The following is a 27,438-nucleotide window of genomic DNA, read 5'->3' as shown; positions in this document are numbered from 1 at the left end:
CCACGATATTATTATTAACCAGTTTGGTCGGTGGTAGTTTTTACCACAAATGTTGACGCGATTGCCGGTTAAGTTATTACGCTTTTATTGTCGTCGTATTAAGTTAAACAAAGTCCATTTATTAACTGTAAATTTTTGTGGTAACCAGCACGATTCCTGGATCCTAATGATTCTTTGTTGGACTAATGATTTGTTGGTGTCGAGAATTCGTTTCATTTCAACCTCAAAATCAAAATCTGTGAATAATCGTTTTTTAACTACTTTAATTGGCATTATGAGTAGGAATTCACGTTTTGGATTATTCTTAATTTTATTTGCTACCCTTTTTATTACATTTATAGTGGGTGTTATAGTAATGTGAACTAAATTGACAGTTTGAAGGCCGCAAGTAAAGTAATCGAACGGCTCCATAGCCTCTCTCTACGCCGGACCTTCGGTGAACTTAGCCTGAGGTCCCCAGATGAACGTAAATTTTGATATTTTTCTAGATCTCAAAATGAAATGAACGGTTAAAGGATAATTAAAAACATTTAAATTATAGGAACATAACATCAACAATGAAAATGTAACCTATAAACTTTTTGACAGGGTGAAAACAATACAATATATGTCACAAATATACAGTAAAATCCAACTGTGAATATCATGACAAAATAAACAATGAGGGTTCATATAAAATACAGAACAATAAAAGAATACTACAACCGCATCTTCAAACTTAAAACCCTAGTTTCACCTTTTTTGAAAACATGCTTATTAAAACAAACAAATAACTTTATAAAATTTAAAGCTGAAGGACTGACACTAATATCTAATAATTGCCAACCAGCCGACAGATTATTCGCAGCTGCATGTACTACAAAAATATTGTTTTAATAATTGAGGTCACCATGGACATATTAAAAATAAGCCTAATCCCCCTAAGATTTGTTGAGCCTTGCAATCGGATGAACCGCATAATAATATTGCTGAAAATATGAACATACAAAAACTTTTTATCCAGCCATTTCATCATCATGCAATAATCATAAACTCTTTTCAAGAGCGAAACTCAAACACAGAAAAATAAATGCCAGCAGTTGGAAACAAAACAAAATGTCTTAGCATCTTTATCTCTTATCTCACAATATAAGTTAAAATGGGGACCATGCACGGACTTGTGTCTCTTATTTGGCTGGAGTAACAGCCACGGTATCTCTCTCTGGCACTGTCACTGAAACCAGACCTCAGAGACCAGTCCTCAGTCAGTCTTAACATTTCCTGAAATCATAAGCTACGCTACGAATTCTCTTTTGTCCTTTATTCCAGTACCAGCTCGTGCAGCTCGCGCGTAATCTTCTTCAACGAAGATAAGTTAAATTTTCCTCACTGTCTCTTCATTTCCTCCTCTTCCTCCTCTTAATCTTCTTAACCCTCCGAGTATTGTTATTGTTCAGCTTCTGGTAGTGGTAGCACATGTTGGCTGTCTCGAACTCCTCCAAGTAGTTGGTGACGGGTTTGGGGCAGGACACGGTGGCTACACACGAATTGTAGGTCGGACACCAGCCACAGTATGGGTCACGTGATGCCACGCACGAGTTACAGTCGTTGAACCGCTTGCACTGCGAGATGGGGATACGGAGCAGGTAGTCTGGTCCGCTAGCTAGCACGTAGTTCTGAAAATAGTAACGGTTAGTTTACAGGTTTTCTGAGAATAGTAACGGTTAGTTTACAGGTTTTCTGAGAATAGTAACGGTTAGTTTACAGGTTTTCTGGAAATAGTAAAGGTTAGTTTACAGGTTTTCTGAAAATAGTAACGGTTAGTTTACAGGTTTTCTGAAAATAGTAACGGTTAGTTTACTGGTTTTCTGAGAATAGTAACGGTTAGTTTACAGGTTTTCTGAAAATAGTACGTATTACAGGTTTTCTGAAAATAGTAACGGTTAGTTTACAGGTTTTCTGAAAATAGTAACGGTTAGGTTACAGGTTTTCTGAGAATAGTAACGGTTAGGTTACAGGTTTTCTGAGAATAGTAACGGTTAGTTTACAGGCTTTCCCGTTCGTCTAGTGGGTTGATTAATGATAATGCATTATATAATCTTGAACCTCCGTCTTCAATCTTAATAAAAGCTCAATTATTTTGTGGTCATTGACATTCCAATTCACTTTCCATGGAAAGTGAACACAATTGATTTGGGAGTTAGTGGTATCGTATTTATGCCAGTTTTACTTTTAGATATCTCATACCAATAGCGGTACTAATTGATTGTAGTCCGTAGAATCACGGATTTCCAAGATGACTTGAATGATTTCTCGCTTAATATAACAAAGGTTATTGATTCTGTTCAATGGCAGTCCCTGGTACGATGTTTAAGGTTTGAATGCATGAGAGTAAAAATGTGTCCAACTGCCTCGCTGAGGTGCAGTACTAAATTTTAAATTCCCTTGAATTTGAAGTCAGTTAATAAGATTACCTCAGGACTGGTCGAAGGTTTTAACCGTGGTCTATCAATGTCAACTCAATTTAAGAAGTGTACCGGTAGTTTTATCTACTTAAGAAGGGCGGACCATGAGAATTGATAAAGAGCCGTTTGTCGCAGTGTGTGTGACAGGAGATAATGAAAGAAACTCGCCGTATCTTAAATCGATGAGAGGATGGCTATTTTTAGAAAATTGCTCCCTTTTAAAACTTTGAACAAATCAAATTGGCGAGGACACATGCTTTAAATCCTGGAAACTTTTAAAAAGAGCGAGTAGTCAACCGCAATAACATATTCTCAGTAATTGCTGCCGGGTCAATAACTTTGACGATTGATGATTCGCAGAATTTGGCGTACAAATGTCAAAGAGTTGAGTTCAAAGAAATTCTTTAAATTCAAAAATTCGCTGTAGAAAATTGTAGGTCCAATCACCATTAGTCTATCTCAGTATAGCACGGTATTTGAAACCCAATCCTGCTCTAAACGCAAACTAAGCTATCTTGAACTTTAGTTTTCAGGAAATTTCATCCTTCACCCTGTACGTCTACCATCTTAATCCTTAAAAGGGATCAGACATAAGTCGGATTGTAAGCTCGACTGTTATTGCAAGTCATGGGCCTCATTCCACAGTTAACGAGTGTTCGATCGTGATTAAAAAACGGACTAAATTGAGTCCGATATAGATGGACCTGAAGATTTGGTGAATGATGATTAGATCTTTAGTGAAAGTCCTGTATGAACGAGGAGCACTTAATTTAATCAACAACTAAAGAGGCCGACACAGACATGGAAGTGTTCCTTTTTGTCTTTACCAAGTTCCTGAGCATAGGACTAAGAAACAGGAAAGAGTACACATCTAGATCCTCCTGGGCATAGGAATAAGGAAAGAGTACAAATCTAGATCTAAACCTCTATTTTAGGATGGAGATGCGTGTCACACACCCCTCACTTCTCAAAATACGAAGCTTTATCTGACAAGGTTTTGAAGATCCGTCATCTAGCTAAGATTAAGCCAAATATTCCAAGTGATGCACATGTAAGGTTTTCGCGCAATTATCATAACCCTGATGATCTGAAATCATGTCATCGACACTTTAAAAGTTCTGAATAAATTCTAATAACCTGACTAAGTCTCACGAACAAGCTAATAGCGAGACAGAGAACAATGATTTTACAAGTGGCTGCACACATTCCCACATTCCTCCCCACATTCCCCAGGTTGCACTCCAATAATGGTGAGACGGAGGGCACTGCTGATAATGCCATGTCACACCAGATCTCTCCACTCTCATACAGATCTCATCTCTTTTAAACAACTTTTTAAATCTGTCACTAAACACTAAGCTCCTTCTCCGAGGTATAATAAATCAGGGGGCTGTTGCTAACCAGATCCCCTCGCTCGTACCCTGCTAAATCAATCGGCATGCAACATATACTTTATTCAATTAATATGTTGTGTACACGCAAAGCGTTTAGCGGGTTTATGGGGGAGATGTTCTCACATTTACAGCTACCTTACAGCTATACAAGGTAGCTGTTACCTTGTATAGTGTATTATACTGCCCTACTATAAAAGGTGGTCAGGGAAAAGTAAGGGTGTCCGGACCTGGTGACAGAGCGTCTGGGACTAAGGTTACGTCACCGATTTTACTAGAAGTTAGGGCTGCCCGGAAATAAGTGTGAAGTATCAATAGCCCTGATTACCGTAACGGTAGCTACTGATTAAATGGAATTACCCACTTTAGATCATAGTTTCAAAGATAGTGTAAAATATTTGTGTCTCCCAACTTGGAGGATTATCTAACGATACTTTAATGTGAAGTATTATTAAATAGGAATTATTTACACGAATATAAACATTGTATGAGCGAATCATGTAGATGAGCCTGAGGCAATTTATCAGGGGAATATCCACCAAATCTGATCTGATTCAATCCCTAATCCAAAGTATGGTGTGACGAAGGATCAGCCATATGAATTGGTTTGCTGACCAAAGTGACAAACTGTGCGTCTAAAAGTTCAAATAACTTCCTGATTATTCAACCGATACTGTCTACCAGTGTAACACAGCCGTATTATACCGTATTATAGCCGTATTACTATTACACAGCCGTATTACACAGCCACCGTCTGCATACCCTTCAATCAGTCATCTCGTTACATACATCACTCGGATTGGAGAATTTATGTTTCATTCTCGTATGGTGAGCTTATGTGAAAGTTTTAGAAGACATTTGGGATTTACAAATTAAGTAGGAGACAGAAAGCAGTTAAATCTACATAATGTTGTTAAGTTGGTAGATGGAGTTTGGGGTTTTAAACTTGCAGAGCCGGAGTTGAGGTGATAATAATGGAGTACTACGGTTACGGATCTTTATAAACTCGTTAGGGAAATCAACTTATAGTAAACCACGGTGTGCTGGTACTAATATTCTGGTAACCATAACTATTTTAAACATTACATTCCATTACCTTACACATACTGATAGCTGCTTATAATACCTAAAATTAGGACCTCGCTGATATCCGCAATAAAAAGTTAGTCTAGGTTAATCTACTTCTTTTTATTTTTCTACCACAATTTGGCCCATATTCCTTTTTTTTCGGATTTAAAATCGAACACCTCAAACAAGATTCGTTGTTGGTAGCACTGTGTTTGCACTCTTCACTTTCGATGACAACACCGATAAGTGAATTTGTAAGGTTTCCTAACAAGCCTGCTGCACTACTGCTGCACTATAAAGACTTGGATACAAGCCAGAAAATACCGACTATATCCCGGAGAGTTGTTTAAAACTCATCTTGCACTTGCCACTAATCCTAATAAGTGGAAACGGGTTAATTTCTTGTTTGAACTACCCCCTAAAGTGAATCCTTAATCTAAAGTCTCTTGTCTGAATAGTGCGGACATTCGAGGACAACATTTTTCACAAGTCACTTGAAGTCACAATACTAGAGTCACGAGCTGCCGGACCGGCATCCTTCAGGAATTTAACGCAACTTTTTGATGACAGCCAAAAATAACACCATACTATAATCGACATGATGCTGCTGGCTGCTGCACCGATTTAAAATGATTATTTATGCTCATTAGTTACATAAAACAACCACGTACTAGTATATATAATAGTATTATTATACTCAGAGACCCAGGCTTTTTATAGCTTAATTTGATATTTATGATAATTCTATTTTGTAATTATATTAAGGAAGATGAGGTTTTCAGTAACAATGATCACGGCGACCGTCGTATTGAATACTTATTAAAATCATCAGTGTTATATACTTAGTACCATCACTTATGTTCGGTTAGTAAAAGCCTTTTTTCCTTCATTGACGGTGACCGTATCGAGGGGAATATTGCCCCAATTTTAATTAGATACAGAAAAGTAATTTTTTGCAGACGAGGGGTAGAAAATGAGATTCACGGAAGAACGACTCGAGCTGGTTTACGGAGATAACAAGGTTTAGTTGTGTTTTGATTTGCAGTAACGAGGTTATTTAACGGAATCAAAACCCAATTATCAGTACACTGTAACTTATAGTATTGATGTTAGTATTTGTAACTGTCACCATGACTACGCTCTAAATACTAAATCATCTCCTTAACTTACTCTACGAGTAGTACTAACAATCATCCCCACAATCTAATCGCGTACAGTTCGGTCTCCCATCAAAATAGTCTATGACACCACTAAAACCAATTCGAGGGAAATTACCCAAATTAGCACGATTTCTATCCGTGAGGTGCACATCCCACATATACTGGAGGCGAGGTCGAAATTGAGACTGTCATCATAAAGGAGGCTGTTAGTGGACCGAGCTTTATCTGGGACCGGACCACTTTATTACAGTATCAAAATCATCTAACGTTGTTAACTTTGTTATCGGGACCCTTTTAAAATGTGAAACCTCCCTAATTCGATAAACGGGTGCGATACTTGTATGTTATCCCTCTAAATCGTGAATATGTCAGTCTAATAAATTGTTCAAATTCCAGATGTTTGGAGCATGTTTTGGGGAACTCTGGGGGAAGATGTTTTCAAGATGCCTGAAAACTGCAATTAAGAAAGAAGCGCTATATGGGCGTATCAGAATCAACGTACCGTGGAGGCTTATCAATATGCAATTTTAAAATTCAGGAAAAAAGCGTTTATCTTCGGTGACTGTTCATTTCATTATCCCTTTGTTTTGAAGTTTTTGATGGGTAAATTGTTAGAAAATCAAATTTGACTGTTTAAAATGTGATTTGATTGTTAAAGTGTAACTCGAGACAGCGCTTGGGTCTTCGCATTCTCTAGAAAATGAGCCTGGAAATTAACCAAGCATTTCTCAAACATGCGAACAGCTGACTTAAACTGAGACCCGACCACAAAATGACCAAACTTACACAATAAGATTAAAATTCCTGGCGATATATGATTTGATACTTATAATAAGGCACTTACAGCATTTGGCGCGACCACAATCTTGGTGATGGGGTTCGTCTCCTTACGGACCCTGAAGGAGTCGACTTGGTATGCAACTCCGCCGTTCACTGCCATCTTGATAAACGTCATGTCATCTGAAAACAGAATTATTTTCAAGGGCTCTGTAACACCAGGTTATTCTTACAATTAACGAGTTTTAAGGAAGTCTTGAGACGTGCCAGAATTTAGCAATTTTAGAAAGTTGCAAGAAATAGACTTTCTAAAAAAGTGTTAAAAAATATGGTCCTTGCTTCTATATGCTGTGGAGTGTAGACTATTCGCCGACTTTTGCATGGTGTTACCAACGTTGTTAAAGGAAAATGAATGATTTAATAGAAAACAACGCAGCACAAGTCCTACAGTTTCACTGAACAGTGAACTGTGGATATTCACAGTCTGGAAAGCGTGCCGGATCACGTCCCGTAACCACAACAAGGCTACATTTCACAGAATTACTCAAGCAGAAAATATAACGTTTGCAAATAATCCTCGATTTAATAAAAGCGTCAGAATGTGAGTGGAATGGAGGACAGGGGCCCTCATTGACGTGTAAAGGGCAGGATTTGTAGACTGCACATATTTTAGCCACCTATTCGCGAGAATTTGAAAGTTTAAATGTCTACTTCTAATTTTTAGTAACAAAAAATGTCCTAAAGTTTGAGTGAGCCAGGTTTTACAACGTACGTTGTTTTTAAACTTAACAGTAGAAATATTCAAGTTTTCTTGCAAGTTTAGCGAGCCCATTAAGGGGAGATACACCAAAACCGTTTTTGCTCCGAACATCGATTTTATTTTATATTATTTTTAAATAGACAAAAAAATAAGATTGTACACCTTCAAACATTTTTAAAAATATTCCCTCATCGAGAAAAAAAATATTTTTCTTTTTCGAAAATTTTTAAAATTTGGAGAAGTCTGTCACTGTAATACCGATAGTTCGGCCATTTAAAAAGTTTTTTGGCTGATTGTTTTACTGAACATTACTTACACTCCGTACTAGAAGCCATTGAAAGGATTATATAATTGAACAATAAATGACCAAGTTACAGACCGAACAAGGTGAAAAAAGAAAAATTGGGATTTTTGCCTACCACCAAAGTTGTACATTTCACCACCCGCCCAGGTCATCAGATATCGCTTCAAAAATTCTTGTGAGTGTAGTTGATGATCATGGCAAGCTTTTCGGAACCGGATTTCTCTCAATTTTGAGTTTTAAGCTATGCAATGTGGCCTCAAACGACTTAGTAAAATTCATCGTAAAAAAGGGCAAAAAAGGCAGATTTAAGGCTTAAAATGCCTATAACTCAAAAAGTGTCAGTTTTTTTGAAATAATTTTTACAGGATCGTAATCAGCTTGGTAAGACGAATCTTTTAGTACGACATTTATAATATTCAAAGCCACAAAATTTGTAAAAAAATGTGTACAATTTGTACAAAATTTATACAAGGGGGGACCCTTGTGTTCGAGCTAGAAAATTATTTAAGACAATTTGTCTTCTAAAAGCACCTATTTGGTACTAAAAGATTCGTCTTACCAAGCTGATTACGATCCTGTAAAAATTATTTCAAAAAACCTGATAATTTTTGAGTTATAGGCATTTTAAGCCTTAAATCTGCCTTTTTTGCCCTTTTTTACGATGAATTTTACTAAGTCGTTTGAGGCCACATTGCATAGCTTAAAACTCAAAATTGAGAGAAATCCGGTTCCAAAAAGCTTGCCATGATCATCAAATACACTCACAAGAATTTTTGAAGCGATATCTGATGACCTGGGCGGGTGGTGAAATGTACAACTTTGGTGGTAGGCAAAAATCCCAATTTTTCTTTTTTCACCTTGTTCGGTCTGTAACTTGGTCATTTATTGTTCAATTATATAATCCTTTCAATGGCTTCTAGTACGGAGTGTAAGTAATGTTCAGTAAAACAATCAGCCAAAAAACTTTTTAAATGGCCGAACTATCGGTATTACAGTGACAGACTTCTCCAAATTTTAAAAATTTTCGAAAAAGAAAAATATTTTTTTTCTCGATGAGGGAATATTTTTAAAAATGTTTGAAGGTGTACAATCTTATTTTTTTGTCTATTTAAAAATAATATAAAATAAAATCGATGTTCGGAGCAAAAACGGTTTTGGTGTATCTCCCCTTAAGTTTACACAACATGAGGAATGAAAACAAATAAACCAGCGGCACGCGATCTCTCACGGCACGCCATCTCCCCATCACAGCTAAACACAGGGATCACTCACCAGTAGCGATGAAGAGAACGTCAATACCGTTGATCCTATCAGCAGCAATAGCAGTGTATCTCCTACACTGGGCTGTGTTCAGGGGCCCATCATGGGTATGTTTCACTGGATCTCTGAGGAAGTTGTACTTGTGGGCGTCGTACAGAGACCGGGGCTGTTCGCATGATTCTGAACTGAAAATACAAGGAATTAGTTATGGGGTCAGTGAGGGGTACTGATGATTTTATATCTATAGATTAATTTTGCTTCAGTTGCCCTGCAGCCGTATTGTTACAGGGCCGGGTCAACCGCCAACCGGCAAATAACGAGAGCCGTCAGCGAGGCTTAACCCTGACAAAAAAGTACTGAGTTTCGAACCCACAACCTCCCTCTAGAGACTTGAAACGAGAGGGTTCTAGCCACTGAGCTACCCGAAGCATCAACCAGGCTCACTGAATATGAGGGGTTCTAGACAAGTGTCTACTTTATATCTAGTAGAAAATATCGATACTTAATATACTATTGTTTGTGTCATCTGGTGCCATCGCATATGGATTGTTAATCGTGCAAGGAAACTAAACTCGGTTAATTATACTTATCATACTTATAAATATAAATAATTGTCTCGGAGTCAAAAACAGACAGGCATATCATGTAATGACTTATCTTAATTAAGTATGAAGCCTTCGAACTAGATAGGCTAGGTGTGAATTAGTAGGTTGAATGGATAGATTGCCAAAAAAAACAATGTTTACTCTTCAGAATGTGCTAGAAAATATTTGCTCTCTATGTCCAGTCTCCAGCTGTTTAAACGTTTATTTTTTGACGGCCACAAAAAATTCCACAATTTCATAAAGCGGATTTTACCTAAAAAGGAGATTTCAAAGATTAGTTTTCGACTCGCCTAATTTGAAGTGACTTGTTATAATGTTCTATAATGTTATATTCGTGTCGCAGTAAATTCAATTTTGTCGCTGATCTTGCAATGAACAAAAAAAGTCTGCATAAAATTATGTTTCGAGCCAGAGATATAAAATTTACAGGACTAATTTACAGGACTAATTTACAGGACTAATCACACGGCCTAATTTAAAATCAAGGGACGATTTAAAGGCCAGGTCTATCAGGTGTTTTTATCTTACTCTCCCTGGCAGTTATCCATCCTCCTAACACGTTCCCCCGGATTAGAAAAGGGATTAATGCGAGGTATTGAGTGGGTCAAGTTACTATCAAGGCCTCATTGATCTTATCTAGTTGAGTATCGTGGAAGGAGGATATTAAATTAATCAAGGTAAGTGGGGCTACTTAAGCCTATCAAGTACGGGACGGTCAGGTGGAGCCAACATTTAGAGGTGAAAGTGTGAAGTGCGTTTGCAATTTGAATTATCTGACATTTGAACCTGCAGCCGTGAGTAAAGGTGGAAGTAAACAGGAAACTAGCTGAAGCCTTATTACACTCATTTAAACTGAACGTGTGAATAAATTAAACAGTAGACTGCAGTGCTCCATTTGGAAAAGTTTAAAAAGAGTTTTCTTAAATTTATCACACTTAATAATTGTGAGAAAAATAATGCTGAGGACGCCCGCGACATCGCCACTTTAACGGAATGCCAAAAATCCTTGCTGGCTATAATTGGGCTAATTTCTCTGAAGAACTGTTGATTGACTCACTTTACAGAGGAGACTGTGTGCTGGGTGGTGGTCCCATGATCCAGACGGACGAACTTGTCCGAGGTAAAGTTGCTGTGGACGTCCGCCACGTTGTAAGCGCACACGGCTGACGCAGAGCACGGCCCGTTGGGAATGTTGGAGAAGATTGCGTACATCATCCGATCTGAAATAAAGGGGTGGTTAGGAGAAAAGATATATTACTGACGAGGGTAAATATCGGGTAGGCGTCTTTAGTTTGTGGAACAGTGGGTTAAGTTTATTATCAGATCGTTATCGGCCTGATCATCGCTTTCTTAAGTGATAAATGGACGGTTGTCTAATAATCATGCTTGTACTTTTTTATGAATAGGGCCGGATTCCAGACATATATTAGTCCAAAATTTAATTTTTAAATCATTTTATCACCGAAGGACCAAGGTTTCGGTGTCGAGAATTTTACTGATCTAGTATTACATGATTAATGGCATTAATATTTCACAATTTATTGGAGTTGAATGCAGTAACTAAGTTTGTCTGCATCACTCCATCCCAGTGAAATTAAAATCAGGGTCTTTTCATGGGATTTGGAACCAGTGAAACCATGGCTAATGGCTATACTTTTTCAAATACGGGCACAGCCCTCTGACCGCGACAACAAATATAATTCGTGATTTCGAAACGCAAAACCACTTACTTACAAAATATTCTGGTTATGCAGGGTTGATCAACCTGAGCTGATTAAGTCAAAGTTACCGATGAAAAATAGGATATTAGACCCCCGAGATTAATAATACAATATTGTGGCGTTCTGGTTGGCTATTCATGCATGTCCAGAGTTGGAGAAATGAGAATCTATCCGCATTATTATAATTATTTGGTGACATCTGCTGTCAGATTCGGCAAATTTAGTCTCGTCCCATGAAGCTAACCTAAATTTTATCGCACTTTCAATTAAACCCTGATTGAATCAGTAAAGAATTCCCGGGCCTGCCCATTTCTCTGACATTCAGGCAATGGCACGGTAAAAATACTCATTGGCACGCCGTAGATCAGGAAACATTTCTACATTTAGGACGGGAGGATGCCTAGTCCATTAATCGATTCGGAGCTAGTTCCCGGGTGAATAATTAGCCCGGCACGAATCGGACACATCTGTGGCGAGGCAACACCAGGAGTTACCTTCCAGTCAAGACTGAAATGTCTAAAATAACCGTCGGTTTGTGGACGGACAGATCGTTTCTATAATATCTGCACCTCACGCCGGACCCTTTATACGTGGTGGCAGAACAATGCTCAGATGTCAGCACTATGAGTAATGCTTCTTCTTCACCAATGTATTTCGGGTGACGCAATTATCTGATGCTACCTGGCGAATAGAGCGGACCTTGGATCGGGGTAACAATCAGGATGCAAGGATCGCTATTAGTCTCGGTCATGTGTTATTTGGAGGAGATAATCAGCTGTGAGCATGACAGGGATAACAAATAGCAATCCAACCCAAACAGGTGTGTTTATATGAGCTTATCTGATCTCATTCGCACTAATGAAGAGAAACTAGGGTGTTAAGCGGAGTTAGGAGCTGGTTTCTAGGCAGGATGCTGTGGTTAGCTATTAGTCTTATTAAATTGAGATCACATAGTGATCAGATGGTGGCAAGATGGTGTTTTGGAGAAGTCATCACCACCTGATGATGTGCTTTCTCAGTCTCTCTGAATTAAATACTTCCGTTTTTGTTGCTAGGGGTGATAATAATACCGATGATTGCTGACAGCTCGAAAGTTCTCCATTGTGAATAAAAACAGTCCCAAGGTTACAAGTGACCCTGCGACTCAGCAGTCTGGTACTATTTGGAGAAAGCTCAGCATTGCTCGGCACAAGTACTTGTAACCTTACGTTTTGTGAAGAGAAAAAAACTAACAAATAACCTGACACGACTAATGACCCACAATGACCCATTGTAAAAGTGACCAGAAATTGATTTACTGGGTGTTTTTTTTAGAAACTCAGTCGTTGTGATCTAATAGAATAAATAAAGTAGCCATGGTACTTACCAGCTCTGCTTGGATCGGTGAGGCTGTCGTGGGGCATGGCTACACCGTCTATAAAGTTGTACGAATAGTCGGGAACTCCGGACATTGTACTGGGTGATGTACACGAGATCGTCGCCTTGGTGAACGTCCGGAAATGTTTGTGAAGGAGCAGCCTGAAAATTTGTAGAGTTAGCACAGTCTAGTTTCTCACATTATCTCTCCCGAGATACGCTATTCACACTTATACTTTTTGTGTCTCCACAACCCACCCCCGAAGGGAAGGTTCATAAATTTGTAGCTGCTCTGTAAATATTTTAATTTTAGAAGATATGAACCTTCCAGCAGCTCGTTCTAGTAAAATCTAAAACGGATCAAGACTATTCTTCAGGTGAGTTAGTGAGTACAATTATAGAATTAAGAGTTAACGGATTCTATCAAGACAGGACATTATAACTTGTGGGGGTGGGTGGGATTATTTAGTGTCGTTAAATAAAAGTGTGAGATACGAATGAAGACTTGAATACCGCTTGGACGACCCACAGTCTGGTTAGACCTCAAGTTGACAGGAAATGTGATGAACATACCATCAATTACCACCAAGGTCCGTTATTGTCCATTTAATTAAAGTGTCTGTATGAAGAGCAGGCATATATTCACCTGAAATTGTAATCAAATTCGGTCGGCAGACAAACCGGACACACAATACGTACTGTTTTGCCAAAGACCAAGTTTCACCTTACTTCTGCAACACTTTTAAAATAGTTGCAAACGTGATCAATTTATCCTCCGTATATATCAATATGCACCCAGTGATAGAAATTATAATCGTATCACAAAATTGCACTAATTTTCTGATAGATGTTTCTGCAAACTTTCCTGTCATGATTTTCTGTCGCTAAGCGCTCAAACAAAGCCCATCAAACAAAAAGTGAGCGGTGATGAAGGCAGAAAGATTGAGAAATGTCCAATGTGTCATGAACGATGAATACCGATTCATCGCTAAAAAGTATATTTTACCGGTATCTTCCAGTCTAGGGACAGCGACAAGATAAATAATTACAGCTATCTGCATGGCCGGATTGGTAGCACGGAAGTAACCGTAAAGTCTCAGTATTAAGGGAAGATAGCCTCGCTTCAACTGTGCCTCCCGGCCTTGGTGCCCTACTTCTGTATTTAGTTTGATAGCAGACCTCACTAACTCCTATCTAATTTAATGTGGGCTGCTGTTAGAAGCACGCCTCCCCACGGCAAGGAAAGTGGTATTATGGCGCCAACTATTCAGGTATCATTGGTTATCTTGTTCTAGACTATACAGGAACCGGTAACAACTCTACCCGCGAAGTTTACATGACAACAGTAATTTGTATCTTCGATCAAGAAATAAATAGACATTTAGGATCCGATGTAAAAGGGAGGACACCCGGTGCCGAGCTTTCGAGAATCGTAAATATCAGAATATTAGGCTGCAAATCAAGAATTTCAAGATACCGTTAGTTTACTACAGGAATGTGAGTGGAGGGGTTAATCTTCATGTTTATCACTGTTTTTATCTTGAAGACTCCCTATCTTATGACCCCCCCCACCCCCCCCCCCCCCCCCCCCCCCCCCGGATAAGGTCAAGATATAGGAAATACTGATCATTAAGATAAGGAGATACCATGAACATTAAAAAAGTGCATTAACGTGAGATCTGGGGCTACCACAGCACCCAATTGTAATACCTGATATAGTAGTGTAATATACTGATACAAATCTGTTCCAGGGTTAGTACAGCGCTATATTGAGTTTAGATAGGAGATGTATTAGCTTCTATAGAAATAAACATACGAGTTGATAATGTATATCTAGTGTTATTATTGGTTTACCTTAGAAACTGAGACACCTTAGAGAGACCTATAAACTTTAAGACATGATATCTAAAAAGGTAGACACATCATTTCTCAAAATCTGTCATTCTAATTGTCCTTCTGCTGAGCTGGGACAAAAAATTGACACCAAAAGTCTCGAAGCGCGAACCCTGGAAAAAAAGGTAAGACTGTCTGGAGGAAGAGGACAAAGTTAGAGCTCTCTCTCTCTCCTTCATAACCACACAGTCTGCCAGGAGTCCTGTTTGGATAAAACTACCACTCTCCATCCTGGGTCTCCCAGCTCGTGAGTATAAGACAAACAAGCAGGACCCCACCCACCAGCTGAGGGTGGGGACTGGTTGGAGACTCCCCGGTGGGAGAGGGTGGAGACCACAGCCTGGATCATACCCGGAACAGCAGTTTAGTGAGATATTGTTGTCAATTGCAAGACTGATAGATAGTTCTAATAAACCTGAATTGTGGAATATCTTGTCTGCTTTGATCGCTGCTTACAACGCCAGCCCCTTAGCTCTACATAGTTTAATTAATGTTTATTTTCGTTGGAGGAATTATTAATTATGCTTGACTTGAGATATTTGTACCGTCAGGGAGTAGGCATAATAGAATATGTAGCACGTTGTACAGAACACGGTAAACTGGGGTGAAGGCGAGGTGAAGTGAGACAGTCTAATAATTGTTAAGAATGTAGTTAACTGTGTTAAACACGTCTGGTTTGGAACATCTCTCCTGAATTTCCACATTGTGCCCACAAACACTGCTACCATAAATACCAAGTAAGGCTTCTTCAAGTGCAAGGAAACTGGTTTACATACTTGATAAACTTCACCCGATGTGCTGCAGTGGGGAGGAGAGAGTATTCAGCTGAGACATCATTGTGTCAAGAATATGGCATTGTGAGTGGAATGTAGACTGAAAGGGCAGTGAATCTGACAGGATGGAAAGCTTGGTGGGTGTCTCATTGGTATGTGTCTCAAGGTGCTCAATAATTGACAGGCCACTTCTCAAATGTCTCAATTAAGGATTTAATATCGTGTCTGAAACTGGGGCGTTACCACAAATTAGGTCTTGTAGCCCCCCTATTGTGTTAGACGTTAGTGACCACATACTACAAGACGAGCACTACTTCCACCACCGTACTTCCACCCTAGGGAGGGTCCTACAGGGAGGGACCTTATTATTGTACGTGATACCACTAAAGTAAGTCTGAAGAGTCTGCCCCGTGGTGGCAGGAGAGGAACACAAGATATACTCGTGCTGTAATTAAACTAAATTAAATAGCAAGCAGGAAAGTTAGATCAGGGCTGTGATGCTTGTTTGTAGTCGTGTGGATCATGTGAAACAGTGTGATACTGTAACTTACTGTAACTGTCACGTGTTACATGTCAGCTTGCTGGAGAGCAGCAGGCTGCAACCTGACCACCCAAGAACTGCAACTTTAACAATCAGGAACTTCGGAATTACTGTCTGCCGACAATATTTCAACCGGCAGACTTGAAAACAGTTTGAAACGGGGTTTATAATTCCTGAATTCTACATTAATTTGGTGTCCGGAGATGCCAGACAGGTATGCAGACTTGGCGATGGAGTAATTTCTCTCCGCTTCAAATATTTACGTAGTGATATTTACGTGGTCAACATTAAATTGTCTAAAATGACGCTCAGATGATGACCCAGAAAAATGGAACAAGTTTAGAACTTTAGGACTTCCAGAGACGAATACCACAGAAAACTCTAAAATCTTAACGAGGCAAATCTGGTATGACAAAAAATCAAGTTATGACAGAATGGTATGCTGGTTAATGAAACGTTAGAATACTTTGTAAGGTTAGAATGTTGCACAAAGAGACAGACAGCACGTAACCAACTAACTATTTGATATATTATTTATCGCCAGGATTGTTAATACTTACTCAATACTCCTACACACAAAAATAGACAGACACATAACTAGACTCGGAGGGGGGATTCTTTCAAAACATATAAATGATACGGAATGTTTTAAAATACGAATTATTTTATTAGCATATAAAATTATTAAAATATTAATTAGCAAATAAACTTACTTGTTACCGCCGGGATCTGTGAGACAGACTCTAGCTACTCTGGAAGTCAGAATGGGACTGGGGTAGTCAAATGTGAGTTCCTTATAGAACACGTACAGATGACGGTCAATTGGGATCACTGACACGAACTGGGCATCTGAGGAGGAGACAAGATGTTAGGACTTAGGGGTCCAGGGACTTATTGAGGAGGAGACAAGATGTTAGGACTTAGTGGTTCAGGGACTTATTGAGGAGGAGACAAGATGTTAGGACTTAGTGGTTCAGGGACTTATTGAGGAGGAGACAAGATGTTAGGACTTAGGGGTTCAGGGACTTATTGAGGAGGAGACAAGATGTTAGGACTTAGGGGTTCAGGGACTTATTGAGGAGGAGATAAAATGTTAGGGGTTCAGGGACTTATTGAGGAGGAGACAAGATGTTAGGACTTAGTGGTTCAGGGACTTATTGAGGAGGAGACAAGATGTTAGGACTTAGTGGTTCAGGGACTTATTGAGGAGGAGACAAGATGTTAGGACTTAGTGGTTCAGGGACTTATTGAGGAGGAGACAAGATGTTAGGACTTAGTGGTTCAGGGACTTATTGAGGAGGAGACAAGATGTTAGGACTTAGGGGTTCAGGGACTTATTGAGGAGGAGACAAGATGTTAGGACTTAGGGGTTCAGGGACTTATTGAGGAGGAGACAAGATGTTAGGACTTAGTGGTTCAGGGACTTATTGAGGAGGAGACAAGATGTTAGGACTTAGGGGTTCAGGGACTTATTGAGGAGGAGACAAGATGTTAGGACTTAGGGGTTCAGGGACTTATTGAGGAGGAGACAAGATGTTAGGACTTAGGGGTACAGGGACTTATTGAGGAGGAGATAAGGTGAATAGTCTCCAGTCAGGATTCAGGGACTTAGTGTGGTTTGTATATAACTATAAGAGGTGATGCATGAGGAATGAAGAATGGATAAACTTTAGAATTAGCTTGGTTTTCTATGAGGTATGGTGATGATTTTTAGGTGACTTCTTGGCAGTTGGTTGATTGTTTTTAAACGACATCACATGTACGTGTTAATAGTTTAATGAGTACTGAAAGCTGGCAGCTGCATTAGCAGATTCTGGCAAAGGGTGATGAGTCTGGGGATATGATGTTTGGAATTTGGGAGGGTGGGAGACGCACTACAGGTCTTCACATTCTTATGTGGTGCAAAAACCTGACAGGGAAGCCTCGAGAATGTTACCTTTAAAATTATTCTACTTTAAATTTTTGTTAAGTTCAACTATAAATTTTTCGTATAGACTAAAAGTTTGAATTTCTCAGAAAATTAAGGAATTGTAGCCAGAGACAGAAATATGATAATTTAAAAACGTAAAGATTGTAACAGCGCAAAAGGATAGCTTTAAAACAGGATCGAGAAGATTGATAAGTCTGTAAAGCGCTCGTGTTCATGGGCGACTAAAGCACCGCAGGTCCTAAACTTTCTAAACGCTAACTTTAAAACTTTATTAAAGCCAACAGTGCTTAGTTCTTTCGATTAGTGTACTGCACATTACTTAGACAACTATTAAATTTTAAAGTTTCAAGTTTGCATGGTCAACGGCTATGTCAAGTTTTTCAAGTTAAATGTACAGTTATATATGTTAAAAATACCATGTTAAGAAAGAAAGAAAAAGAAAAACACTCACTGTTGAACCACTTGTCATCCAGTTTGGTGGTAAGCTGTTTGTGCTGACTGTACATGCCCAGGATAGGGTGGGACGTGTCGTTGGTAACGTAGGAAGTGTAGTAGAACGCGTTATCTGCAGGGGGTAGGACACATGTTAATTTAACATATTGTGTTAGTTTAACATTGTTAAATTATAGTTTTCACACAAAACAATTGTTTAATAATTCACATAATTATTACGAGCCGTATTTTTTAAAGGTTCTGTAATTTGCACTGCTGGGGATGCATATTTAAATTTTGTTTAAATGGGGTGTGTTTGGAAGGGTGTGAAATCTGCAAATGTAAAACTTCAAGACAGCACAAGCATTATAAGCAGTGAGAGTTGAGCAGTGCCAGGTACAAGCAAGTAGAGACCAAACCAGAAGTTGGCGTGATTGCGCACAGGACCCCCTCATCTAGACTATTTGGAGACGGAGCAAGGATTTAGATGGAAATGTTTTGTGTAAAACGAGGGTACCACACCTCTCAAACATGCAATGGGGACCTGGTTTTAAAACTCTAATTTGGGAGGGTTGGGAGGTAGAGTGGAAGTATTTTTAAAACAAGCAGCACGAGCCAGCACGATTTAGAGCTCTCCTCTCAACACACAAGTAGGGGAAGAGGAGAAGGAGGAAGGAGGATCTTAATTTAATATTTCAGGATTTCTGGACGGTAAAACACGGAAGATTAAGCGCAAATATGCTGGAGTAAGTCGGGGCACGAGGCTTAAGATAGGTTTACTTCCGGCCATATATAACAGATAATATTAGGAAAATATATCTATACTGTCCAGTCTATCTGTTCAATCTGTAAACTCGGTTAACGTAAAGCTAGATATAGAGATATAGAGACAACTTACCGTGAACCTCAGCGAGGCTCGTGAGTCCGGGGTGGGCCGCTGAAGCGAACTGTAGAGGTCTAACTTCTCTGATGACGTTGAGGAGGCCCAGGTCTCTTATCACGCATCTGGGTCTGCCTCCGTGTGTTCCACAGGTTACACACACCTTATCTTGTTCTGCCTGGGGATAGGGTGGGGTTATGGGTCAGTTGATTTATTAACCGGTGATTTATTAGTGTGTCGGAATTGGGGATCTGAGTGTGTTTTGTGGGTTGCCACAATCACCAACACTATAATCTGGATCGTACTATTCCGGAAATTAGTGTACAAAATAAAATCAAGGATGATTGAACATGGTATGTGTTGAGCTGTTATCTGTGTGCATATTTTCAAGATTCGAAACAATTTGACGGAACTATATTTAGAAAACGCATGGTGCGATAATAACTGATTCTAATTTTCATGCTTTGTGTTTCTCAAAGTGAGCGACAAGTTTTGTTTAAAACCCCTAAACGCTGTAGTCCGGAGACAGTTAGAGCGAATTATAAACCTCCTTACATTCAATCAGTTTAATCTTTCTAACCGCTACTAGTAACGTTTACAGGAATTAAATCAATTGAGTGGATTGACAAAATGCATTATCTAGTTTTTATATTCCGGAGACGGCTAATTTGCTGCTTCTATCGTTTTATGCAGCTTAGTTTCCAATTTCCAGGCATTATTCATCTGCAGACTGCATTGACAAAACACAATAGTTCTCCATATCTTATTGTTACTAAATTCTCTGCAAAGAGTCACGTGTATTATTATCCTTTTCCTGTATGTGAGTTTGAAGGGAGTGCTACTACTATTAGTGTGGCACTGCACTGTAAGGTCAACATATCATAACATGTGACAAATTTAATGACTATTATATTCCCATTTCCCACGTTACGTTTATTGCATGTAAAATCATTTTAAAAACTGCTCAAAGGGCCTTTAAAACCCTCATGTCATGGGTAACTGAATAAAATAACTGTAGCGATATTCTTAACTAAGAAAGTATGATTGTAGTCAAATTAAAATGTCATTATATTATATAATATTTAATCATGAAACCCAGGATACATAACATGAAGACTTTGTTGTAACTTGTATGAAAAGCATGAATATATTTTATTTTTCTACGGCAATAGCTTATATTTAAAACATACTCATTAAGTTGGTAAACTTGACGAGTACATATTTATTAAAATTCGTTTATATTTTACTGCTCAAGTATCCTAATACCACCACGTTGAAGGTACACTAACTGGTGTTTTCGCTTTGATTTATGTGCGACACCCCCGGCAATTCCCTCTCCCCGGCTCCCCATGGTTCGGTATAACTCCCCAACATGCAGGGGGTGTCACAAGAATCCAGATGATTTAATTTATACGCTCCTGGTCTACTCAGACACTATATCTCCAGCTAAGCAAGAGAGCTGTCATCAATGTTCTGTCGCCGAAAAGTCTGGCGTCTAGGCGAGTTTTCATGTCTGGAGACTTGTCTCTCGCAACTTATTGTCTAGCATTTAATTATCTGGAGAGAGCCTGCTGTTCGCAACTAATTGTATGTGGGAGCGGCTGGTTTCTTTTCTCTCCGATCATATGTAAATATATCAGACGAGAAATGTGGGTATGTTGAGGGTATGTTGAGGGGGTGGAATCAGGTTAACGGTGAAACATAAGACATGAAGGGGTATTTTGGGTTTTCGGGAGGATTCGATTTCAACCGCTAGATTAAGATTATCCCATCAAATATAATAACATTTTTGTATTATAATGGTTAATCCCACTAATGTTATAGACCTACCAATAATAATGTACCGTGTAAGGCAGGTGGGCGAGGTAATACAGTACGGTTTGGTAAATGAATTGCTAACCACCAGATTACATTTTCCCTTCAAGGTTATGTCCGGGTCTGGTGGAAGAGAATTTATAACTTAAAGCAGTTTAGGTCAAGATATTTGACTGGCGAGGCTTCGTAGAAGAGCTAGCCTAATCGAGAACGAAGGTCCGATATATATATAGGAAAAAGTCTATTCTTACCATAGTTTCATTTCAATTACGAAAAAAGCAACTGTTAAACCATGTTAGACCCGGTTAAATATGCATTGATAGTGCAATATTGGAATCTTGGCATCTGTTAACAACTGGCACGGGTCAGCCCTGACACTTTATCCTGCCGTTTAACACTTGAACATACCATTGATAATATCAATGGTATGTTTCCAAAATTCTTGTCCTCCAAATATTCCTTATTTACGATAAACTTATTAATTATCGCCTCAAAAGCTAAATTATTGACACGGCAAGACGAATACCTTACCACGCCAGCTAATACCACGCCTCTAAGCTAGCCCCGAGTATCATACGCTCCAGCAATGGGAGGTGGGTTACCCATTTGTCAAATATTGACATGTCATTCTGAGCGTCATCATTCTAATCCCATAACATGCCCTCTTCTGGCATCCTGGTCAACTTTAAAGCTCCTAATTACCGATGTTATGACAAATGTAAATGTTGCCGGAGTAGGGCAATCAAATTAGGATGCAGAGAAACCCAGGTCACCACAGTCATTCATGACTTAGGATGACAAATTGAGGACGTCGGTCACTAATTGTAAGTTTTAATTTAGAGTACTCGATAGACGCCCAGTGTAAAACTTCGTGATCCTGAGGTAGACCAGAAAAGATAGACGTCTCAAAGTCGACCAAAAAATGTTAGTACTCTCAATAAATGCAAAGCCGAACTTCTCGCCATTTTTTTGCGTTTTTTGCTCAATATAATGATACCAAAGGTCTGAAATTACCACGGAAACCTGTCCGTTTGCGGTTAGAGGGGCAGGTTAAATATGACAGCTACATTTTGATAGACGACCCCTGACAACATAATTGCTCTTCATCTTGGGCGTAGGGAATATATGACAAAGATTTTGCTTTGTTTCAATTTGATTCATGACTTGATTTATCGGACAGAATGGGACAATTTTCAAATTTTCAAGATCATTTTAGGGATTTTGTCAGCAAGTCGTTAGCTTCCTGTTGAAAGGTAACGATATTGATAACGACCAAAACTTTAATTTAAGAGGTTGATATTAAGATTCTGGAGGTGATAAGATGATAAGAGTAAACAGCATAACGATCAAGTGTCATCATCATCAATTTTAGCTGAGACTTAAAACATTGCACTTCTTTGAAAGGACTCAGCCGCTGATCTCTCACCACTTATGAACAATGACTCCCATAAAGTTCTAGTTTGTTGGAAGTGGAGTATTTGACAGATTAGTGGGGTACTTATCTAATTAATTAATTAATTAACAGATCCCTTTGTATCCCGTAAACAGTCTGAAGCTGACAGACAATGGCTGTTAGGTGGATCTGAGGTGTTATTGTCAGGGAATTGTTGTCATTAGCAGGAAAACAGGTACACATTACCTAATAACGGAACCTTTTGACGTTTTATGACACATCAAGCACGGTTCATTTGTTATCAGGTGTGGTATTATTATTATCAAATGATACGTTAATGGCCATGAGAATTAGCTGTTTGTCCTTTATCGGGAGACACGATCACTGAACATATTTCTCCAAACGTCACCAACTTTTTTACTTTAAATTCTATGCTCACATATTTTTAATCCGAGAAATTCCGTCTCAAATTTCAGATTAATGGCATGAAACAAGATTTATAAACGGCATTTGAGTCTTACTACGAAATTTAAGGAATTTAAGATATCATCACCATATTCTCACCCATCTCAGCATCTGGATGGTATTATAATTTTATTAATATTATTATAATTTTAATAATCACTATTTAATAAAAGGAAAACCTAGTTTTGTGCGTAAGCTCGATCTTAAGGAGAGGACGGTATGCCTAATTAGTTTAGCATGTGTAATAATGTTTATAAACATTATTACACATGGTATATATACCATCATTATACTTATACGATAATATTATGCCATCTATCATGAGATTTAAAAGTATGTTCTCCCTCGACTCTGTGATAATTCTCCATAACTTTATCCAAATACGCCCATAAGAATCAAATTAATGGCTTGGAAGGCTGGTCGGCAATATAATTCAACGGCTGAAAACTCAGTATTTTCCCAGACTCACCCCGTTGGGTTGATTTAAAAATTAAAATGTTTAAAGTTTTAATAACATACTATAATTTTTGTGACACGGATGCTACAAGTTTGACAACTACTGACTACTGAGCAACATATTCAGTAAAACCAATATATTGAGAATTAGTGAGATTATAAGTTACTGTCCTACTGTCCTAGTGTAGCTAGCTAGAGTGTGAACTAACAACCACACACCCCCGGCCCCGTGAGATTAGACAATATTCAATTTATAGACTTAATATTTGGCTTACATTTATATAATGTGATGACTGAAAGCCTTTTTACGTGGCATCGGAAAAACCTATCGGTATTTCAATTTGGTGACCAGACAAACCTCGAGGTTTCGGTGTTTGGTGACCAGACAAACAGGATTAAAACCGGGTAAAAACTTGCTCTTCAGTCTAGTCGCCCAATTAAAACAATCAGTCCAGTTAACCAACACTTATACACCTCTACACATCACATCCTCATGCTTGTTAAAGTCTATTTTAACAGTCTAAAATGGTAGGTATTACACTGTTTACATTCGTGATACAGCGCATAAGTAAACACTAACATAATATATACTACTTGACACAGTAAAAAGTTGGCCCGACCACCATTCAGTAACTCTTGGTAGGTACATACAGATCAATAAATTAGGATTTAAGTAATCACATTTTTGGTACTTAGTCCTAAGAGTTCCTTGCCATTACGAGCATGGCTCCGGCTTTGATGTCGTATGTAATCAAGGATTATGCACATAACTTACCTCTAACATAATATTACTGAGATACTTACACTTCTTAATTCTCCCAATCGGTGTACTTTGACTCTGATAAAAATAACCTTAAAACCAGCCACCCAATATACGGGTTCAGGCCTGACTTTCCTATCTTTCCTTATATAGGGCACTGTTTGTCTAGATTAGGAGTGACGCTGTCGGGTGGGAGGGAGTGTAAGACTAAGTTTACCTGGTGACGGTGAAAAAAGGGGTGGTTGGAGGGACTACCTGATGACGCTGTGTGGAGAAGGGTTGGTTAGACTAAGTACACTCGGCTACCTGATGACGGTGGACAGGAGGGTGGTTCGTGGGATTATGCCTCGTGACGATTGTTATGATGTACCACAACATATGTCACCGTATTGTTACATCATCATATCAGCTGCACACAGCTGTGTGATTAATTGCTTCTCACTTTTGATAAGAGAGGTGATGACGTGAGATTGAGGACAACTGCCGTGTATATTCGGCAAACTTAACCTTCTGCTCATAGTATTATTATCAGAGTAAAGTGCACTGTGCACACGGACATGTTGTTTTTAGAGTTTTTACTACCTCCAAAACTTGCGGAATTTTTACACGCAAGGGAGCTCAGTGGCTGTTATGCATCATAATGTATTAATATATATTCATAAGCACACTCTTTATGAAGTGCACACTTCACCTTTACATCCTTCTATGAGTCTCATATGCAACATATTGAGAGATATTTTAATGACAAAGGGCCCGAGGGCGTTTCCGGCTGTACTCGAGTAGCTGCTAACGGTCCAACCTTGTGACGAAAGAGAACAATTGACAATCAATTGAAACCCAAACCCGATATTTTTGCCTAATTAGACAAGCATTTCTCCCATTAGGACACTAAATTATATCCGGGAAAATGTGCCACCTTCTAATCAGTCAAAGTCGGAACTCGGAGTCTGTTCTTCAACAAAAGAAAAAAGCCCAATTATTGGCACACCTGCTAAGAAACGCCCAATTTATCTCATTGCTGGTAAACAAGTGGCGTGATCCAAGCCAAAGTTTTGAAAATTTAACGTTAACCCCTCGACTCACCCCTCAGCCCCAATTGAGGATCTGCCTATTTTCAGCATACTCCCCAAATGACGAAATTTTCCAAAAAAAATCCTCAACCTCTCCCAACAGACTTCTTCTGGGATACACCTTCCTGGATCGTGCCGTAAAACGTTTCAATTTGTCAAAAACTTGCTGCCCTCATCAAATCTAGCCTGATAAAGATCCCGGCCCAAGATAGCTACTTACCTACCTGCAAGACCGTAATTTAGTAATTTTAGAATTGATGCAATTTGTAAGAACGATTAGAGTTCGGGAAATACCCCCGAGATTTGTCAGAGTTTCGGGGTAGACGACCCCAGTTGTTGGGTGAGAAAAGTGCGGTGTTATCCTGGAGACTAATGACCTCACTGGGATCGTTACTCGTTAACTGGGGGAACTAGTAGGGAACTAATAACCGGTCATAATAATAATAACACCTCCTGTGTACCATTAGAAGGGGCTAAAAACGTGTTGTGTTGGCCTGTATTGTTAGATCACTCTCAATACGGTATTAGTGAGCTGGTGGATAGCCTGATCAACGGTTTGAAAGGGGATAGGATGATTACGAGCGAGACAAATTGGTCATGCTATGTTCAGTAAATTCTAGGAAAGAGGGCTTCCTAGTTTAGCACCAGTAATAATGCGTCGGAGCTGAAGGTTTTTCATACCTCTAATAACCTTAAAATTAACAGTCCGTCGTTTCAAATATATTATACACTGAGTCTCTACACACACGCTCACCTGACCGGTTAAGTAGTATGATTGTTCCCCGGATTTAATGTAGTATGCAATTTAAGTCCATGAAAATCTAATTAAAACGTCGGAGACTCATAAAATATGTGGATTTAGTAGCATGCTCTCAAGAAGGGTGTCTCACAGTTCTATAACCCTAAACAAATTCTAACCCCAGTAACTTTGGGCTTCAGGTGGCTTCACAGATCAAAGGCTAGCCTCATTGTTCATGTTAGAGCAGATTCAGGGGTCTAAATTCATCGTGAAATGAATCGCTCAGACGTTCAATATTGGTGGTAATGAATGGAGCAAACTGGATTACATACCCAGTGATATGTGTTACTATGTTATCCGGTTGTGTGCGGGAGAGACAGGAAATTTCGGGTGTATACAGATTGGGAGCTACATTAACTGTGAGCATGTAAATACTTTTATAAACTTCCTTGGCTTGACCACATACAAGTTATAGTATTACAATAACAGCTCGACTGAGGTGAAGGTATATGTCAGATTGAAATTGTGGTGAAGTGTTGTGGAGAGGTTGGATAGCAACATATTTTGAGATTACTATGTACACGATAATGTACAAAATGGTTTAATATATATATGGTTACAAGTGTGCAGACAATATACACGATAATATGGTGATAGGAAGGTAACAAGATTAACCAGGTGAGAGGTGGAGAAAGTGAGGAAACCTGTGAATCCTCTTTTCTCGGTGAATCATTACAAGAAACTTGTGAAATGTCAAGGGATTAGAATATCTTCTGATCTAATCAACTCAAGAGGAGTTTTTCTAACGGTGTTGATAGAATGTAAATTTTTACAAAGACTGGTGACTAATAATCTGTGATTGTGATAATTTGAGAGGATGTATGTAACTTACCCCAAATATTCTGCCATCGGCTAAGATAACATGTTGAGTATAATCGCTACAGGAGTCATCTCCGAGCGGGCATTTTGAGCTCAGAACCTCAAACTGGGCAACAAATTCTCTCCGGGCGAAATGAAGCTTCAGTATCTTGCTTTTGGCTCCCAAATACACGACATTGCCGTTGGTGGCAAAGTCTCCTATAGCTGGCACATAGTTCTCCTGAAATCTGGCGTAGCGGGCACTCTCTCCGCCGTTGAATAGTTCGACAAGCAGAGTCAGGAACAAACAAAGCATAATAGAAATCGTCTGGTTAAAATAAAAGTTTTAGCAAATAGCGGTACTGAACTAGCGCATCATGAGCCGAAACGTGAGAAGGTTGGTTACAGATATAGTGTGTTTGAAGGAGGAGTGCGCGTCGCGTTATATACGTGACGTCACAGCTGACACCATGGTCACGTGATAGAGTGCGCGCAACGTGACTCGGCGGGCTATACGAAAATACACACTCGCGGCAATCTCACAGTCAGATACGCGTGTTTTAAAATAGGATTGGGAACGTATAATT

The 27,438-nt window shown here is 39.0% G+C and overlaps 1 protein-coding gene across 1 annotated transcript; it reads right to left on the bottom strand.

Moving 5' to 3' along the window:
- Nucleotides 1–509: 509 nt before the first annotated feature.
- LOC134812345 (semaphorin-4A-like) lies at nt 510–27,438 on the bottom strand. Its single transcript, XM_063819735.1, has 9 exons — nt 26,886–27,438; nt 19,314–19,473; nt 18,435–18,548; nt 16,767–16,902; nt 12,857–13,008; nt 10,827–10,989; nt 9,177–9,349; nt 6,908–7,023; nt 510–1,655 (listed from the first exon to the last, which is right to left on the bottom strand). The coding sequence occupies exons 1-9, from the start codon at nt 27,165–27,167 to the stop codon at nt 1,377–1,379; spliced, it is 1,575 nt and encodes a 524-aa protein (XP_063675805.1). The 5' UTR covers nt 27,168–27,438; the 3' UTR covers nt 510–1,376.

The sequence above is a fragment of the Bolinopsis microptera genome, chromosome 3, assembly GCF_026151205.1.
Source record: "Bolinopsis microptera isolate Bmic1 chromosome 3, MBARI_Bmic_1.0, whole genome shotgun sequence".
NCBI classification, from domain to species: domain Eukaryota; kingdom Metazoa; phylum Ctenophora; class Tentaculata; order Lobata; family Bolinopsidae; genus Bolinopsis; species Bolinopsis microptera.
Note: the sequence above shows the minus strand (reverse complement) of the source record. Positions and strands in the feature narration are given on the sequence as shown.

Coding starts and splice junctions, on each gene's coding strand:
- LOC134812345 (XM_063819735.1), bottom strand. CDS start 27,167: ATGCTTTGTTTGTTCCTGACTCTGCTTGTCGAACTATTCAACGGCGGA. Junction 16,903..18,434: donor GGATGACAAGTGGTTCAACA/GTGAGTGTTTTT, acceptor TCTCCTCCTCAG/ATGCCCAGTTCGTGTCAGTG. Junction 9,350..10,826: donor CACACAGTCTCCTCTGTAAA/GTGAGTCAATCA, acceptor TTGTATTTTCAG/TTCAGAATCATGCGAACAGC.